Genomic DNA, 17,931 nt, shown 5'->3' with positions numbered 1-17,931 from the left:
AAACTTCTTCACTAGGAGCTCTCGTCCCTCTCTGCTCTGGGATGGGAAGGAGTGACAGATACTGCGCTTGACTGAGATATGAGCAAGCTGAAGGCACTGAAGGTAGTATAGTCAGTCACTTAAAAAGAGCAAGGGCAGGGGCCAGTTTCTGAATCTCAGAATTTTGTGCACAGTGCTACTCCCAAAAATGGGCACAGAGGTTCCTCAGGTTGGGGACAAATTCTGCTACAATAAGTATATAAAATATTATAAAAAAACCACAAACTATATACAAGTATATTTACAGGAATGAAGACAATGAGAGGATAGTTCCAGACACAGAATTCCAACTCAGTTCCTCCTTGCCACCGCATGCCCTGAAGAGGGAGCCAGTCCACACCTCCTCTTATATCCTCTGTGCAGAGCATGAGAAAAACCAGAGCACAGGGATGGACCAACAGATGCTACTTGCAAGATTTTCCAGTCTCATGCACATGTAGGCAAGTAACCCTTTTTCCTCAGAGTACTATCAATAGAACAACCTCACAAAGTTCAATATCAGAAGCAAGTTCCCCACATACCAGGAGACAATTTCAAAGTGGCATCGAACCCTGCTAGAACAGATGCAAAACCTGCAGACATATCTCTACTGTTACAATGATCAGTACTGCCCCACAAGACACCTTTCAAGATTACATGCTTATCACAACTTATGGTATACCTCATCCAGTGCACCAAATGCCCCAACAACTATGTGGGTGAAACCAGACAATCACTATGCTCTTCAATGAACTCACACAGAAAAATGATAAAAGGCAAAAACCACTATCACTGGTGGGTGGACACTTTTCAAAGCAATTACTCCATACCTAATCTTTCAATACTTCTCCTCAGGGGAAACCTGCAGAACACTTTCAAAACACAAGCCTGGGAACTTGAATTCATAGCTCTGCTAGACACAAGAAAACATGGATTTAACAAGGACACTGGTCTTATGGCTCATTACAATAATTTAACAGACCACACCATCTGCTATCCCTTAATTATCCACTTCAAACCCTTTATGGGTAACAATCTAACTCCCGATTACCCACTTCATTTCAAGTGACCAACTCCAAAACCTTGCAACTTCTGTTTATCAATCTGTCCCAACCTGTATTTATTAGCTCAGGCATACTGCTTCCTTCCCTTGTCCTGAAAAAGAGAGCTCTGTGGCTCGAAAGCTTGTACCTTCCAACAAGCACTACAAACAGTTAAAAATAAGAATCTGGCTAGGATACCAAGATAAACCTCTTTAATCCTTGTAAAAAGAAAAACTGGTTATTTAATGACCTCCAATTGATCAATGCTTTATGCCCAAACAATGCTGGTGGGGCACTCAAAAAAAAAAATTAAGGGAATACCACCATCAGATGAATCACTACCACCACTGCTAAGGCTGTTGATTAATCGCAATTTCATGATTAACTCAAAAAAGAATTAATCGTGATTAACTGCAGGTTTTAATTGCACGGTTAAGTAACAGATTACCAACTGAAATGTAATACATATTTTTGCATGTTTCCTACATTTTCAAATATATTGATTTCCATTACAGCACAGAATAAAAAAGGTACAGTGCTCACTTTATTTTTATCACAAATATTTGCACTGTACAGATAACAGGAACAGTATTTTTCAATTCACTTCATACCAATCTCTATCATGAAAGTGCAACTTACTAATAGCTTTGTTTAAAAAAAAACACTCAAAACCAAAACAATGTAAAACTTTAGAGAGCCGACAAGTGCACTCAGTCCTACTTCTTGTTCAGCTAAATCAATAAGAAAAATAACTTTGCATTTACGGGAGATATGCTGTCCTCTTCTTATTTACAATGTCACCTGAAAAGTGAGAACAGGTGCATGGTACTTTTGTAGCCAGCACTGCAAGGAATTTACATGCCAGATACGCCCCATCATGCTTCGGCCGGGCTGGGGCTGCACTGGCCAGGCAGCACTGCTCTGGCTGGGCGGTGCGCCTGGGGCCCCTCTGGCTGGTGCAAGGCTGCTGGGACCGGCCAGCCCGGAAGTTAATGGTTAAGGCAGGTTAACCAGTAGACTAATGCTTACTGGTTAACATTTTACATCCCTAATTGCAAGGTATTTACATGCCAGCTATGCTAAACATTCATGCTTCGGCCACCATTCCAGAGGACATGCTTCCACGGTGACGACGCTCATTAAAAAATGCGTTAATTAAATTTCTGACTGAACTCCTTGGGGGAGAACTGTATGTCTCCTCTGTTTTACCCGCATTCTGCCATATATTTCATGTTATAGCAGTCCCTGATGATGACCCAGCACGTTGTTCATTTCAAGAACACTTTCACGGCAGATTTGACAAATCGCAAAGATTTGTCAAATGTGAGATTTCTAAAAAGACAGCTACAGTACTTGATGCAAGGTTTAAGAATCTAAAGTGCCTTCCAAAATCCGAGAGGGACGAGGTGTAGAACATGCTTTCAGAAGTCTTAAAAAAGCAACACTCCAATGCAGAAACTACAGAACCCAAACCACCAAAAAAGAAAATCAAACTTCTGCTGGTCGTATCTGACTCAGATAATGAAAATGAACAATCAGACTGCACTGCTTTGGACTGTTATCAAGCAGAATTAGTCAACAGCATAGATGCACGTCCTCTGGAATGATGGTTGAAGCATGAAGGGACATGAATCTTTAGCACTGCAATGCTCAACCTGGGAGTTGGGACCCCCTCAGGAGTTCATGATGTTGTTACGGGGGGCAGGGGGGTGGTTGTGTTCGCAAGCTGTCAGCCTCCACCCCAAACCCCGCTTTGCCTCCAGCACTTATAATGGTGTTAAATATATTTTTAAAAGTGTTTTTAATTAGGGTTCTCAAGCGATTAAAAATTAATTGGGATTAATCGCACGGTTAAACAATAATAGAATACCATTTTATTTCGTAGCATCATAGAAGATTAGGGTTGGAAGAGACTTCAGGAAGTCATCCAGTCCAACCCCCCTGCTCAAAGCAGGGCCAACCCCAACTAAATCATCCCAGCCAGGGCTTTGTCAAGCCAGACCTTAAAAACCTCTAAGGATGAAGATTCCACCACCTCTCTAGGTGACCCATTCCAGTGCTTCACCACCCTCCTAGTGAACTAGTGTTTCTTAATATCCAACCTAGACCTCCCCCACTGCAACTTGAGACAATTGCTCCTTGTTCTGTCATCTGCCACCACTGAGGACAGCCTAGCTCCATCCTCTTTGGAACCCCCACCCCGTTCAGGTAGTTGAAAAGGCTATCAAATTCCCCCACCCTATCACTACTCTCCAGCTTTCCTACCTCTCCCCACAGCTTAGTGTCCACCGCAAACTTGCTGGGGGGTGCAATCCATTCCACCATCCAGAACATTAATGAAGATGCTCAACAAAACCAGTCCCAGGACTAACCCCTAGGGCACACCACTTGATACCAGCTGCCAACTAGACATCAAGCCATTCATCACTACTCATTGAGCCCACAGATCTAGCCTGTTTAAATGTTTTTGGATGCTTTCTACATTTTCAAACAAACACAATACAAAGTGTACAATGCTCACTTAACTATTTTTGATTACAAATATTTGCACTGTAAAACAAATAGTATTTTTCAATTCTCCTAATACAAGTACTGTAATCTCTATCATGAAAGATAAACTTACAACTGTAGAATTATGTACCCAAAAAAACTGCATTCAAAAATAGAACAAATGTAAAACTTTACAGCCTACAAGTCCAATAAGTTATACTTCTTGTTCAGCCAATCGCTCAGACAAACGAGTTTGTTTACATTTGCAGAAGATAATGCTGCCTTCTTCTTGTTTACAATGTCACCTGAAAGTGAGAACAGGTGGTGTTCACATGGCACTGTTGTAGCCAGCATCGCAAGATATTTACACGCCAGATGCACTAAAGATTCATATGTCCCTTCATGCTTCAACCACCATTCCAGAGGACATGCGTCCATGTTGACGACAGGTTTTGCTCAAGAACAATCCAAAGCAGTGCGGATCGACGCATGTTCATTTTCATCATCATGAGTCAGATACCACCAGCAGAAGTTTGATTTTCTTTTTTGGTAGTTTGGGTTCTGTAGTTTCCACATCTTAAGACTTCTGAAAGCATGCTCCACACGTCATCCGTCTCAGATTTTGGAAGGCACTTCAGATTCTTAAATCTCGGGTCGAGTGCTGTACCTATCTTTAGAAATCTCACATTGGTACCTTCTTTGCATTTTGTCAAATCTGCAGTGAACGTGTTCTTAAAACTAACGTACTGGGTCATCATCCGAGACTACTATAAATATGAAATCTATGGCAGAATGTGGGTAAAACAGAGCAGGAGACATACAATTCTCCCCCAAGGAGTTCAGTTGCAAATTTAAACATTTTTTTAAACGAGCCTCATCAGCATGGAAGCATGTCCTCTAGAACGATGGCTGAAGAATGAAGAGGCATATGAATCTTTAGCGCATCTGGCATGTAAATATCTTGCGATGCCAGCTACAACAGTTTTACATTGTTTTGTTTTTGAGTGCTGTTATGTAACAAAACTACATTTGTAAGTTGCACTTTCATCACAAAGATTGCACTACAGTACTGGTATGAGGTGAACTGAAAAATACTATTTCTTTTGTTTATCATTTTATGTTGCAAATATTTGTAATAAAAATATAAAGTGAGCACTGTACACTTCGTATTGTGTTGTAATTGAAATCAATATTTGAAAATACAGAAAACATCTGAAAATATTTAAATAAATGGTATTCCATTAACAGCTCAATTAATTGTAATTTTTTTTAATTGCTTGACAGCCCTACTACTAACATTTACTCATTCCTCCATGGAAAAAAGTCATTCACTAGGAATCAAAAAGGACTATGGAGATATTAACGCTGATCTACAGAGGGAAAATAGGAGGCTTGTGTTTTGGGGTTTTGTTTGTTTGGTTTTTTAACACTAGTGTAGAGAAACCCTGAATAATGGTGATAGTAGGGAACCTAAGGGGGAAAGGAAAGAAGATTGGTCTTCCTGCTAGTCTTACTTATTAGAAATTCAGGCCTATAGACTATGGACAACTTGAAAGATGACAAGCACCAAGTAAATTAAACCCGATTAAATGAAAAATAACTTCCATCTGCAAAAGCATTATTGCTGAGACAAAATATTTTAATTTAAGAGAGAGAAAACCTCTCTTAAGGATTCAACATATCCCTTCAATTAAGGGCTAAGAAAAACTCCCAATGTACACTCGTTTCATCTCCATGAAGTCATCCAACATAAGAAGGGAAGATAGAAATTCACTATGGTCAGTTGTAAGAAAAACAGTCAAAAAAGTGCAGAAGTTCAAATCCACCCCACACCTACATGCTTGCAGGTCCCCTTTAGCTTAACTTGAATTTTTTTGGGAGATAAAGGGTGGAGCAGCATTTTAGAGCAGAAGTCTACTTACCATCACCCTGCATATCTGAAGTCCATAGTGTCAGGTTATCACGTAACAACTGCATGATAAGTGTAGAGTCTTTATAACTTTCTTCACTCAGTGTATCCAGTTCTGCAATAGCATCATCAAAAGCTGCTTTTGCCAACCTACAAATATTAATCAGATTAATATACAAGATGTCATAAAACAAACACCTATAAAGGTATCCAGCTTAACTCGTTTATTGAACAAGATTTTTTAGTTCAGTTAACGAAACCGCCCCTACAGCTTTTGGGTAAAATTTTCAAAAAAGCACCTAAATACTTAAGAACTTGTGTCCCATTGACTTTCAAAGTCACTTGGATGCTATGTCACAGGATGACACTGGGCCTTTAATAAGGCAAGAGCCAATGCTCCTGTGCCTCATCAGCTAACTCCAATTGAGCTCAAAAGAGGGTATCTGGGACCTAGGGAGTAGAGACCTAGTCAGTGAGGGCTCACTTAAGAGCACCCACTGAGTCAGCTGGGAAAGAGACAGGTGAACTGCCAGAGCCAGAAGACTCTGTGGTTCCTGGGAGAAGACTCAAGGCAGGCCAGCAGCAAGAGAGGTTTGTTAGTTAGCATCCCTGATCCAGGGCGGGATGCCAGACAGCAGCAGAGGGAGGTGCTTACTGGCTCTAAGTCAGAGAGCCAAAGGCAAGGGCTGAAGACAGGAGAGCAGCAGAGAAGCTTACCAGCTGACATTTCCAGACCAGAAAGCTGGATCCAGGGGAACAATGAGAGGGCCAGGGGAGTGAAGGATGCTCCCAAGGTAAAGATGAGGTTTCAGCAAAGAGGTTATGGGCATTCCCACTGATAAGAGTGGGGTTGCACTCTAGCTAGAAGGGCTGAGGTGGCTGTCCTGGCAGAGGAGAACTGACGAAGAGTCCAGGTGTGGCTGAAGACACTGGTGTATGATATAAGTCACACTGAGTGACAAGGCGTCTTGGGATTTTAGTGACTACTTGCACTGTGGTGACAAATGGACTATGGGTTGGGATGTTCTGGACCATTTGTACAATGTTTTTATCATATACTGGTTCCAAGGAGGGCTGTTTAAGCAGGACAGCATGAAAAGAGTTACTAGAGATTCTGAAAGGGGAATGGAGGCAGGCACACAGGTTGTGCCATGGCCTGGCGCAGGAGGGTGCTCCAGCTGGGGCTACCCTCTTATACACTAGATCCTGCAGTATACTGAAAATAAAAATCTACTGCTTTATTAGTGAACTTGAAAATAGATTTAATGGCCTTTAATTAAAAACTAATTGCCTTAAGCTAGGGCTGTCGATTAATTGCAGTTAACTCATTCAATTAACAAAAAAATTAATCCGCTATTATTTTTTTTTAAATTGGGAATTAATTGTTTTAATGGCACTGTTAAATAGAACACCAATTGAAATTTATTAAATATTTTTGGATTTTTTTCTATATATTTTCAAATATACTGATTTCAATTACAACACAAAATATGAAGTGTACACTGCTCACTTTACATTATTTATTGCAAATATTTGCACTGTAAAAATAAAAGCATTTTTCAGTTCACATCATACAAGTACTGTAGTGCCATCTCTTTATCATGAAAGTGCAATTTACAAATGTAGATTGCACTCAAAAACAATCTAAAACTTGTTTACATTTATGGGAGACAATGCTGCCCACTTCTTATTTGCATTGTCACCAGAAAGTGAGAAAAGGCGTTTGCATGGGACTTTAGTAGCCCACCATTGCAAGTAGGGATGTAAATACCGTTTAAAAAGTTAACCATTGAAATGATTAAAAAATTTCCTTTAAACTGTTAACCAATTAAAGGACCGGCCAGACTGAGGCTGCACTGGCCAGGCAGCACTCCTCTGGCCGGGCGATGCAGCTGGAGCTCCTCTGGCTGGCGCAGGGATGCTAGGACCAGCAGGCCCGGAGGTTAATGGTTCAGGCAGGTTAACCAGTAGACTAATGCTTACTGGTTAACATTTTACATCCCTAATTATAAGGTATTTAAATGCCAGCTATGCTAAACATTTGTATGCCCCTTCATGCTTCAGCCACCATTCTAGAGGACATGCTTCCATGCTGATGAGGCTCATTAAAAAAATGTGTTAAATTTGTGACTGAACTCCTGGGGGGAGGGGGGAGAGGGGCGGGCAATTGTACTTCTCTGGCTCTATTTTACCTGCATTCTGCCATATATTTCATGTTACTGTAGTCTCAGATGACGACTCAGCACACGTTCATTTTAAGACTACTTTTGCTGCAGATTTGACAAAACAAAAAGAAGGTACCAATGTGAGATTTCTAAAGAAAGCTACAGCACTCAACCCAAGATTTAAAGACTCTGAAGTGCCTTCCAAAATCTGAGAGAGATGAGGTGTGGAGAGCAACACTCTGATGAGAAAATTACAGAACCGGAACCACACAAAAAGACTCAACCTTCTGCTGGTGGCATCTGACTCAGAGAATGAAAATGAACATGTGTCAGTCTGCACCACTTTGGATTGTTAGCGACCAAAACCCGTCATCAGCATGGACAGATGTCCTCTGGAATGGTGGTTAAAGCATCAAGGGACACATGAATCATTAGTGCATCTGGCATGTAAATATCTTCCGACGCCGGCTACAACAGTGGCATGCGAATACTTGTACTCACTTTCAGGTGACATTGTGAACAAGAAGCAGGCAGCATTATCTCCTGCAAATGTAAACAAACTTGTTTGTCTGAGTGATTGGCTGAACAAAAAATAGGATTGACTGGACTTGTAGGCTCAAGTTTTATACGGTTTTATTTTTGAATGCAGTTTTTTGTACATAATTCTACATTTGTAAGTTCAACTTTCACAATAAAGAGATTGCACTACAGTACTTATTAGGTGAACTGAAAAATACTATTTCTTTTGTTTTTTTACAGTGCAAATATTTGTAATAAAAATATAAAGTGAGCACTGTACACTTTGTATTGTTATAATTTAAATCAATATATTTGAAAATGTTGAAAACATCCAAAAATATTTAAATAGAATACCGTTTAACAGCGTGATTAATCGCGATTAATTTTTTTAATCACTTGACAGCCCTACTTGAAGTATTCATCCCTGAAAAGTTAAGTTCATATTTTTACAAATTAGTTAACCACTCTCTGCTTTGTCACTTTTGTTTCTCCCAAATAATCTACTCTCAAATAAATAAATTAATCTGGACTCCTTGAATGCTCGCCAACTCTTGAATGAATTAAAAGATGCACACGATAGAGCCCTAACACTGGGTGAAGTTTCAGGGCTTCTCTTCTGTGCCTATGTGGTTAATTTATTACAAAGTTTTTCAACTTATATACAGCAGAAAACAAGGAAACCCACCATATTGCTCCAAAGGTGCAGATATTCAAATTTGCAAGCTATATGTGCTGCCACTGTAGCTGGTTTTATATTTTTAAGAAACCTTCCAGTCTCCTCAGACATTACTTACCTGCAGGCACGGTCAGGGGAATTAAGAATTTCATAGTAGAATACAGAGAAGTTGAGAGCAAGACCTAAGCGGATGGGATGTGTTGGCGGAAGTTCTGTCATTGCAATATCACTAGCTGCTTTATAAGCCACCAGGCTATTCTCTGCAGCCTCCTTCCTGTCATTTCCTGTGGCAAACTCAGCCAGGTACCTGTGGTAGTCCCCTTTCCTGAAAGTGTAAAGAGCAGAGATTCAGGATTCCTTGATTTCACATTAGCTGTTGAAAAAAAACAGTTAATGTTGATAATTGTACATCAATAAATTGGTACAGCATAGGCATTTACTATAGATATATGTCTAGAAAACACAGGGTATGTGATTTTTAAGAACATAAGACAATCAGCCATGGAAGACAGTGTGAATAAGGAAGACCTGTGTCTTTCTGAAGTAACTAAAACCATAGTACTCCTATAAAAAATTGCTACCCAGTTACTTGCAGAGTATCTATGACTGAATGTGTTTCATTGAAGTTCCCAAGTTACTGAGACAATTTTCTAGCCCAGAAAGAAGAATTCCACATTAGAGAAGCCATCCTGGACCTTTTTACAAGTACCAGGAAATGCCTGAGAACATGAAATGGAGACTCACCCACTGGTCAGCATCACTCACAGAGGCCTGAGCTACACCATGTGATGTAGTTAGGTCTACCTAACCCCCACTGTAGATGCAACTAGATCAATGAAAAATTCTTTTGTTGCTCTAGCTACCACCTCTCCAGTGAATGGATTTACTACAGCAATGGGAAAACCCTCCCATCACTTTAGCAGAAGTCTACACTACAGTGTTCAATTCCTTCTTGGTGCTGGATAAAGATCCAGGTGTCCATGCTGACATTAGCTACCTCTGATGTCATGAATGTTCTGATCTACCTACATATTCTATTAGGAGCGGATGGCTCTGCCCTTAGGTGGTTTCATTCCTCAAGCTCAGAGGGGAGTAGAAGGCATTTGCTCTTCTGTCCCTATGGCTTTTACTTTGTCATACTTACTAGTCAACATAAAGTAGGCCATTAGGAGGGTAAGTAAAGAGATCAGGCTTAAAGTTCCTTCACAATATGCTGAAGACACTCTTATCTAGGTCCATCTCATTCAGTTCAGATTACCTCAGATATATATGTAACATCATATACTACTGAGTATTCCAGACAGTCCATGAAGAAGATATATGAAAACTAGAAGTATAAACACAAATAAATGCAGTAATGAACTTTGCTAATTTTTGCAATCCACCTAAGCTTGCAGCAAGCTGCCTCTACCCCAGAAAGGCTATGTGGATGGGTAAAAAGAAAATGTATAGTGAATGAACACTGGAGAAGTTATTAAAATTCATATAAAAACTAAGTGAAAGTTTACAACAATTAAATTACTTATAACTATAATAAAAGAAATACCACACAATTCAACATATCTATATTTAAAGGTAACAAAGAATTGCATGGTATTATATAGTATTTAAGAAAAAAAGCGTATCCTAATTAGCAACTATCATGATGGGTATGGACAAGGGGCTGAACTTAAGTTAGACATGCAATTTTAATGTTTGCATTCCTTGATATAAATATTTAGGTATGTTCAATTAACCTAGTTTTTATGTATTATACACAGTTTACACAGAAAGCACTGAATGGTTCAGTGCGTTGCTAATGGGGGTAAATATAGCCTTTCATTATATATCACTTATTCAAGACCAATTACAAGTGTATAGTAATTAAAATTTGTGTCCACTTGAGTGGTCTTAATATAGTTTATCTAGTTGGCAGGCATCCATGAGAAAATGTACCATCACAATCAGTCACTGAACCTCTTGTTGGTGTTCAACACAAGGACTGACTGGACACAATGACCAAACCATCATCTTATTTCTTGAAGTAAGCAAAGTGGTAGGACAGTTTGGAGAGGACTACATTTCCACAATACAGCAGTACCTATTCCATGGCTGTAAAATGTTAATCTCCATGGCTGTTAATCTGGCACCAGTACTGAATTCACTTCAATATTTTATGCAAACTATAAGGATGGCACTTGCCCAAAGCCCACAAGTCACCTACATTTTATAATAGAAAACCTTGGACTCGCCCGTGTTAGCTGCTGGAATGAGGTGTTTGTCCAGTACATCCAGAATGTCGCAACAGATTAACTTCAGCTCGGTCTCAACCTGGGGTGGGTGGGGGGGGGTGGAGAGAGAAGGAGAAGGGGGGGGAAAAGCAAAGATTAGCAAAGAAGATTTAATAGTATAAAGGGAAACAAGAAATATTCAATCCCAAATGCTGAAAACAGGAAGAATAATCCAGTTTAGATAGGAACTAGCGTTTGTGTACAAGAGTCCAACTTCTTTTGGACAGTATTAAAAGACCATAGCTTCACCGAACAGTCAAAATCAAAAGAGGGGAAAGAAGATGCAGAAGTTCCTAACCACAGCAAAGCAGCAGCCATGTTAGTCTGTATTCGCAAAAAGAAAAGGAGTATTAGTGGCACCTTAGAAACCAACCAACTGGTTAGTCTCTAAGGTGCCACTAGTACTCCTTTTCTTTTTGCGAACTACAGCAAAGACATTTTCCCAATATACTGTATCTTATTTTTCAGTTTTTAAAACTACCTCAGGGCTGGTCTTCTCTGGGCACAGGTACATATTTTAAAAATTATAAATATTAACTAGATTCAGGGAGACTCATCTCACAATGCAGTAGTTCTCAACCAGGAGTCCAGGGCGCCCTGGGGGGGGCCACAAGCAGGTTTCAGAGGGTCCACAAAGCAGGATTGGCATTAGACTTGCTGGGGCCCAGGGCAGAAAGCTGAAGCCCCACCACTTGGGGTTGAAGCTCAGAGGCCCAAGCCCCTCCACTCGGGGCTGAAGCCTAAGCAATTTAGCTTCATGGGGACCCCTGTGGCATGGGGTTCTGGGCAGTTGTCCTGCTTGCTGCCCCCTAAAGCTGGTCTTTGCTTTTATATGCAGAAAAGTAGTAGTTGTGGCACAAGGGGGACGTGGAGTTTTTAACAGGACGTTGCGGGCCCTCAGAAAGAAAAGGGTTGAGAATCACCGACATAACGAACAGTAAATAGGCAGTTAGAAGGCTGAACTCTAACAATACTGGACCAAGGCAGAAAGTAAATTCTAGAGTCAAGATGCCTGCCAGCAACACTAAGATGTTCAAATCTACAGAGTACTTTGAGAGAATCAGCAGAATTCAACTTTTCACAGTGTGACAAAGTTCCTCCTCTGCCTTGGTGGGTCCTGCGCTCACTGGCGGATTTGCTTGCCTCAGAGATTCACAGCAGCCCTCAATTTGGCCACTTTTGCTAGTGGCTCAAACCTGCCATTCGCTCAACTAACCTCATCACTGGCCAGCCTGGGGAAAAGGAAGGAGAACAATCCCCACAGTCTCTGCTGATCAACCTAGTGGGTCAGGGGACAGGCCAGGGACCTTCCCCTCTGGTTAGACACACAGTCCAGGTCAACTCCTCCTGTATCCAATAGGGAGTTGGGAGGAACCCAAGTCTGCCCTCTACTCTGGGTTCCAGCCCATGGCCCTGTGGATCATAGCTGTCTACAGGGTTTCGTGTAACACCTGTGTGACAGCTACAACTCCCTGAGCTACTTCCCCATGGCCTCCTCCCAACACCTTCTGTGTCCTCACTACAGGACCTTCCTCCTGATGCCAGACAGCGTTTGTACTCCTCAGTCCTCCAGCAGCACGCCCTCTCTCTCAGCTCCTTGCGTACCCCTCACTGACTGAAGTGAGGTCCTTTTTAAACCAGGTGCCCCGATTAGCCTGTCTTAATTGATTCTAGCAGCTTCTTAATTGGCTCCAGGTGTCCTAATTAGCCTGTCTGTCTTAATTAGTTCCAGCAACTTCCTGATTGTTCTGGAACTGCCCATTACCTTACCCAGGGAAAAGGGACCTGTTTAACCTGAAGCTAATATATCTGCCTTCTATCATTCTCCTGTAGCCATCTGGCCCGACCCTGTCACAACAGGTACATGAGGGAAGAGATGGTAGCAGGTAGTTGTACCCACATCATATACGCAAAAGTCATTATAATGTGATTACATAAAAGGCTGCAAAAAGGATGCGTTACCTGTAATTCTGTCTTTCTGGAAATATTTGGCAAGATCTAGACTGGTCTTAGCTTGCTTTTGCAAGACTGGCACAACTCCCCTAGCTCTTCACTTTTTTTTTTTTTTTTTTAAACCACACACACTGGCAGATAACTAATGAGGGATAGCACAAGCCAGCTATCCTACTGGTCATCTCATGGCACCCTTTCAGGTTATAAACACCTCCATCAAAGCATTCCATAAATTTCTACTGATTCTTGGAGCTTTGCCTTATAAAGAAAAGCCAACTGAAGATGAACAAGATAAAAAAATATGCCAAAAGGGCAGAATCAGATGCTAGAGAAAAACAAAGCCAAAAAAGGTAACCTGTGAGGCATGTGAATCTTAAGTGACATCCCAAAAGAAAACAAGAGTAAAGAACAGACAGCACTAACAAAGCGAAGACCAGCAGTGAGAGCACAAGCTGCCAAAAGTTATCATATTTAAACTAATTATTCAAATGCAATAGTTACAAGACAGTCTGTTATGACCACACCATCTACAATTCTCCTGAATTAGAACACATCTGTAAGGTATTTCCTTTGTGATTCTATACAAATCAAAATACAAACATCACAAAGCAAAGACTATTCTCTTTATTTTGTGATGTATTTATTGGGCCTATCGCAGGGCTGGGTGGCCTTGCAATATGATTTCGCTCCTGGGGAAATTCTGCGCCACTGCACAATTTTGCAGAAATTAATGTTATGTGCGCAGAATTTCCTTCCCCCACACAGAAATGGGCTGGAGTGCTGCTAGCCACCACTAGGGTCCACTGGACCTGGCAGAGTCCAGCTTGCATATAGAAAAGACTGCCTGGGGGTAGGGGAGGGAGCTGGAGAGTTCCTGGCAGTTGCAGTTCCCAGCATGCCCTGAGGGAAGGAGAGGGCAACTTACAGGGAACTCCGTACAAGCCTGGGACCAAACGACAGGCTGTTTCTCCCTCTTGATACCTAGGGGAAGAGAAACAGGAACTGGGTTGGTTGTCATAAGGATCTCTCACTCTCTACCCCTGGGGGAAATGTGTGTGTGTCTCTGTATTGTTACAGACATAATTGCTGACTGGTATTTTTAAATAAATTACCAGAATAATTGAAACTGGCGTAATTATGCAGTGTTATTTTGACAAATAAAATTTGCAGCATTTTAAAATATTGTGCCCAGAATTTAATTTTTTGGTGCAGAATGTCCCCAGGAGTAATGATTTGAAGATTATACAGCCTAGCTTTGTCAAAGTCCAAGAAGGAAAGTAAAATTCTAAAAGCTAGAGAATCCTTCCAGACTCCAGCCTGCTTTGAGCCCTGTGCTGCTTATACCACAAGAGCCCTTTTTTTTTTTTGCTGAAGCAGCTCAAATGAGCAAAATAAGGGAAGTACTGGTTGCAAATCTGACGGTAGAACACAATTTAGGTGAAAGTGATCATGGAATGATAGTTTCATAATTCTAAGGAAAGGATGGAGGTAAGAGCAGCAGAACAGGGACAATGGATTTAAAGAACGGTTACGGTTACCTACCTTTCGTAACTGTTATTCTTTGAGATGCGTTGCTCATGTCTATTCCATTCTAGGTGTGCACGCCCACGTACACAGTTGGAGACTTACTTTAACAGTATCCGTAGGGCTGGCTGTGGCACCCTCTAGAGTGCCGTGCTCATGCAGCAATATATCAGGTACCACTGGCCCTATGCCTTCTCAATTCCTTCTTGCCAGCAACTCCGACAGAGGGATAGGAAATAGAATGGACATGACCAACACATCTCAAAGAGAACAGTTACCTTCCTTTCATAAGTTTTCTTCGAGTGCTTGCTCATGTCGATTCCATTCTAGGTGACTCATAAGCAGTATCTATGGAGGTGGGCTCAGAGTTCACCATTTGGTGGTTTGCAGTACTGCTCTACCAAAGCCAGCATTGTCCTGGGCCTGCTGGGTAAGCACATAGTGGGCCGTGAAGGTATGGACCGTACAGATGTCCAGAATAGGCAGTTGGGCCAAAAAGGCTGCCAAAGCCTGTGCCCTGGTAGAGTGGACGGTGACTATTGCCAGGGATGGCACCTTTGCTAGATCATAGCAAAAAGGGAATGTCAACAGTGATCCAGGAGGAAATTCTCTGAGTGGAAACAGGTTGACCTTTCATCCTGTCAGCCACAGCGATGAATAATTCAGTCAACCTATGGAATGGCTTGGTCCTTTCCATGTAGACGGCCAGAGCTCTCCTGACATCCAAGGCATGTAGCCTGTGCTCCTCCTCCGACTTAGCGGCTTCAGAAAGATGACCAGTAAGTAAATGTCTTGGCTCAAATAAAACTGAGAGACTACCTTAGGAAGGAAAACCGGTCTTAGCTATATCGTGTCCTTGTAGGAGACTGCGTAAGTGGTTCTGAAGTGAGTGCCCAAATCTCAGATACCCGGCAGGCCGACACCACTACAACCAGGAATGCGACTTTCCAGAAGAGAAGGTGAGAGCAGGAGGCGAGGAGAAAGACGGACAGACAAGCCACGAGAGCACCAGATTTGAGTCCCATAGAGGGACAGGATCCTTGACGTGCGGGTAGAAACCCCCCAGGCCCTTAAGGAATCTGGCTGTGATATCCTGAGAGAAAACCAACCTGCCTTTGAGCACTGGGTGGAAGCCCGAGATGGCCGCTAGATGGACCTTGGTGGAGGAGAGTGACAAGCCCTGAAGTTTGAGGTGCAGGAGGTAGTCTAGAATGAGCAGCAATGGGGCTCTCTCGCGACAGACCCCCTTATTCGCCATCCAGCAAATGAAATCACTTCCATTTGGCCAGGAAGGTGGCTCTGGTGGAGGGCTCTCCACTGTCCAACAGGACTTGTTGGACCTTGGACAAACACTGCTGTTCTTGCACATTTAGTCTCACAGCAGCCAAGCTGTCAGATGAAGCGCCATCAGGTTTGGGTGCAGGCAACTGCCATGGTTCCGGGACAAAAGGTCCGCCCTGAGTGGCATCTGAAACTGGGTCGCCACCGAGAGATCCTGCAGACTGCTGAACCAGTGTTGGTGCGGCCATGCAAGCACTAGGACGATGACCTTCATCCTGTCCTGCTTGATCTTCATGAGGACCCCGGGTAGCAATGACACCAGAGGGAAGGCATACATCAGAGCCCCCACCACAGGAGCAGGAAGGTGCCCGACAGGGATCCTGTCCCTGCCCTGGAATGAGAAGATGTGGCATTTCCTGTTCTGCCTGGACAAGATGGATAGAACTGACCAACTTAGGGTGAAGGGTAGAACCCTGCAAATCCGCGGGTATCCGCTTTATATCCATGGACCATTTCTGCGGATACCAGCGCGGATGTGGATGCAAATTTTGCAGATTACAGATCAGATGCGGATACACTGGACTCCAGTGGGGTTGTGCGCGCCTCAGAGCCTCAGTCCAGGGTAGAATCCTGTAATTTTTGCAGATATCTGCAAAAATTATCTGCGGATCACAGCTCGGATGTGGATACACATTTGTCAACTCACACAGGGATCTAATGAAGGGACCACTTGGCGGTCCGTCCAAGCAGCCACAAGATAGATGTCATGCTGCAGACAGAAATCCCAGAGCACTTCTTGACAGAAGGCGGATGACCTGGCTCCCCTGCCATCTGTCGATATAGAAGACCATGGCTGTGTTGTCTGTTAGGAACTGAACTGCCGTGCCTTGTATGCACGTCTGAAAAGCTTGGCAGGCTACGTAAACTGCCCCGAGTTCCCTGATGTTATTGGTGCAGCGACCGATCGTGACTGGACCAACGGCCTTGAGTACTGAGATCGCCCAGGTGGGCTCCCCAACCCAGGTCTGAAGTGTTGGTGACGAGTCACTGATGAGACTGAGGTCATGAAGGGGACTCCCTCCAGCACCAACACCGGGTCTTCCCATCAGGTAAGGGACAACAGTACACTGTCCAGAATCCTGATCACCCTCTCCATACTGTATCGGCTGGGGACATAGACCAACGCCAGCCAGACCATGTAAGTGCATGCTGTCATGTGGCCCAACAGTCTCAGGCATGTGTGGGCGGTGATGAGCAGGCGGGCATGCAGAGACAAGATGAGATCCACTACTGCTCAGAACAGAGTCTTGGGTAGGAAGGCTCTGGCTCGAGTGGAGTCGAGTACCACTCTAATGAATTCCATACATTGCACTGGGGTAAGGGTTGACTTATTGTTGTTTATTAGGCCCAGGTCACGGCAGGTGAAACAGACCAGATTGAGATGCCTTTGCACCTGATAGGAGGAGGACTGGCCCCTTAACCACAAGTTGTTGAGGTACAGGTAGATTTGGACCCCCTGACATCGCAGGTAAGTGGCCACTGACACTATACACTTGGTGAACACACTCAGGGCCAAAAAGAGACCAAAGGGCATTGCCGTGAACTGGAAATAGCGCCGGCCCAATGTGAAATAGAGGAAAAGCCAGTGCCCCAGGAATATGGAAGTATGCATCCTTTAAAATCGAGGGCGATGTACCAGTCTCCCGGATCCAAAGAGACCATACAAAAACTTCAACTTTGAGAGACTTGTTGAGAGGATACAGATCTAGGATAGGTCTGAGGTCCCCTTTTGCCTTTAAAATCCTCTTCCTTCCAGGTCTTGCAGAACCTCTTCCACTACCCCTAGGTTCAGGAGCTTTTTGACCTCCTGAACGAGGAGTTGCTCGTGAGAAGGGTCCCTGAAGAGGGACAGGGACGGGGAAGGGAAGGGTTGGTCGGCTACAAAATGCAGAGTATAGCCCAACGAGACTGTGTTAAGCACCCAGCGGTCCGAGGTGATATGGGACCAGGCCGACTGGAGAGGGTGAAGGCGGTTGAGGATGACAGGGAACTGCTCAGGAGAGTAATAGGGTGTCGTCCTTGG

At 43.0% G+C, this 17,931-nt stretch overlaps 1 protein-coding gene across 1 annotated transcript in view; it reads right to left on the bottom strand.

The window, feature by feature from the left end:
• The window catches only part of YWHAE (tyrosine 3-monooxygenase/tryptophan 5-monooxygenase activation protein epsilon), a 56,908-nt gene that overhangs the window by 9,278 nt on the left and 29,699 nt on the right, over positions 1–17,931 (bottom strand). Inside the window, exons 3-5 of the mRNA XM_084651023.1 lie at positions 11,024–11,130; positions 8,939–9,145; positions 5,474–5,610 (exon numbers count right to left, since the gene is read on the bottom strand). Coding sequence (XP_084507149.1) covers positions 5,474–5,610; positions 8,939–9,145; positions 11,024–11,130 — 451 coding nt within the window. The remainder of the gene's footprint in view (positions 1–5,473; positions 5,611–8,938; positions 9,146–11,023; positions 11,131–17,931) is intronic.

Source organism: Lepidochelys olivacea, assembly GCF_965140295.1.
Source record: "Lepidochelys olivacea isolate rLepOli2 genome assembly, chromosome: 17".
Taxonomy (NCBI): domain Eukaryota; kingdom Metazoa; phylum Chordata; order Testudines; family Cheloniidae; genus Lepidochelys; species Lepidochelys olivacea.
Note: the sequence above shows the minus strand (reverse complement) of the source record. Positions and strands in the feature narration are given on the sequence as shown.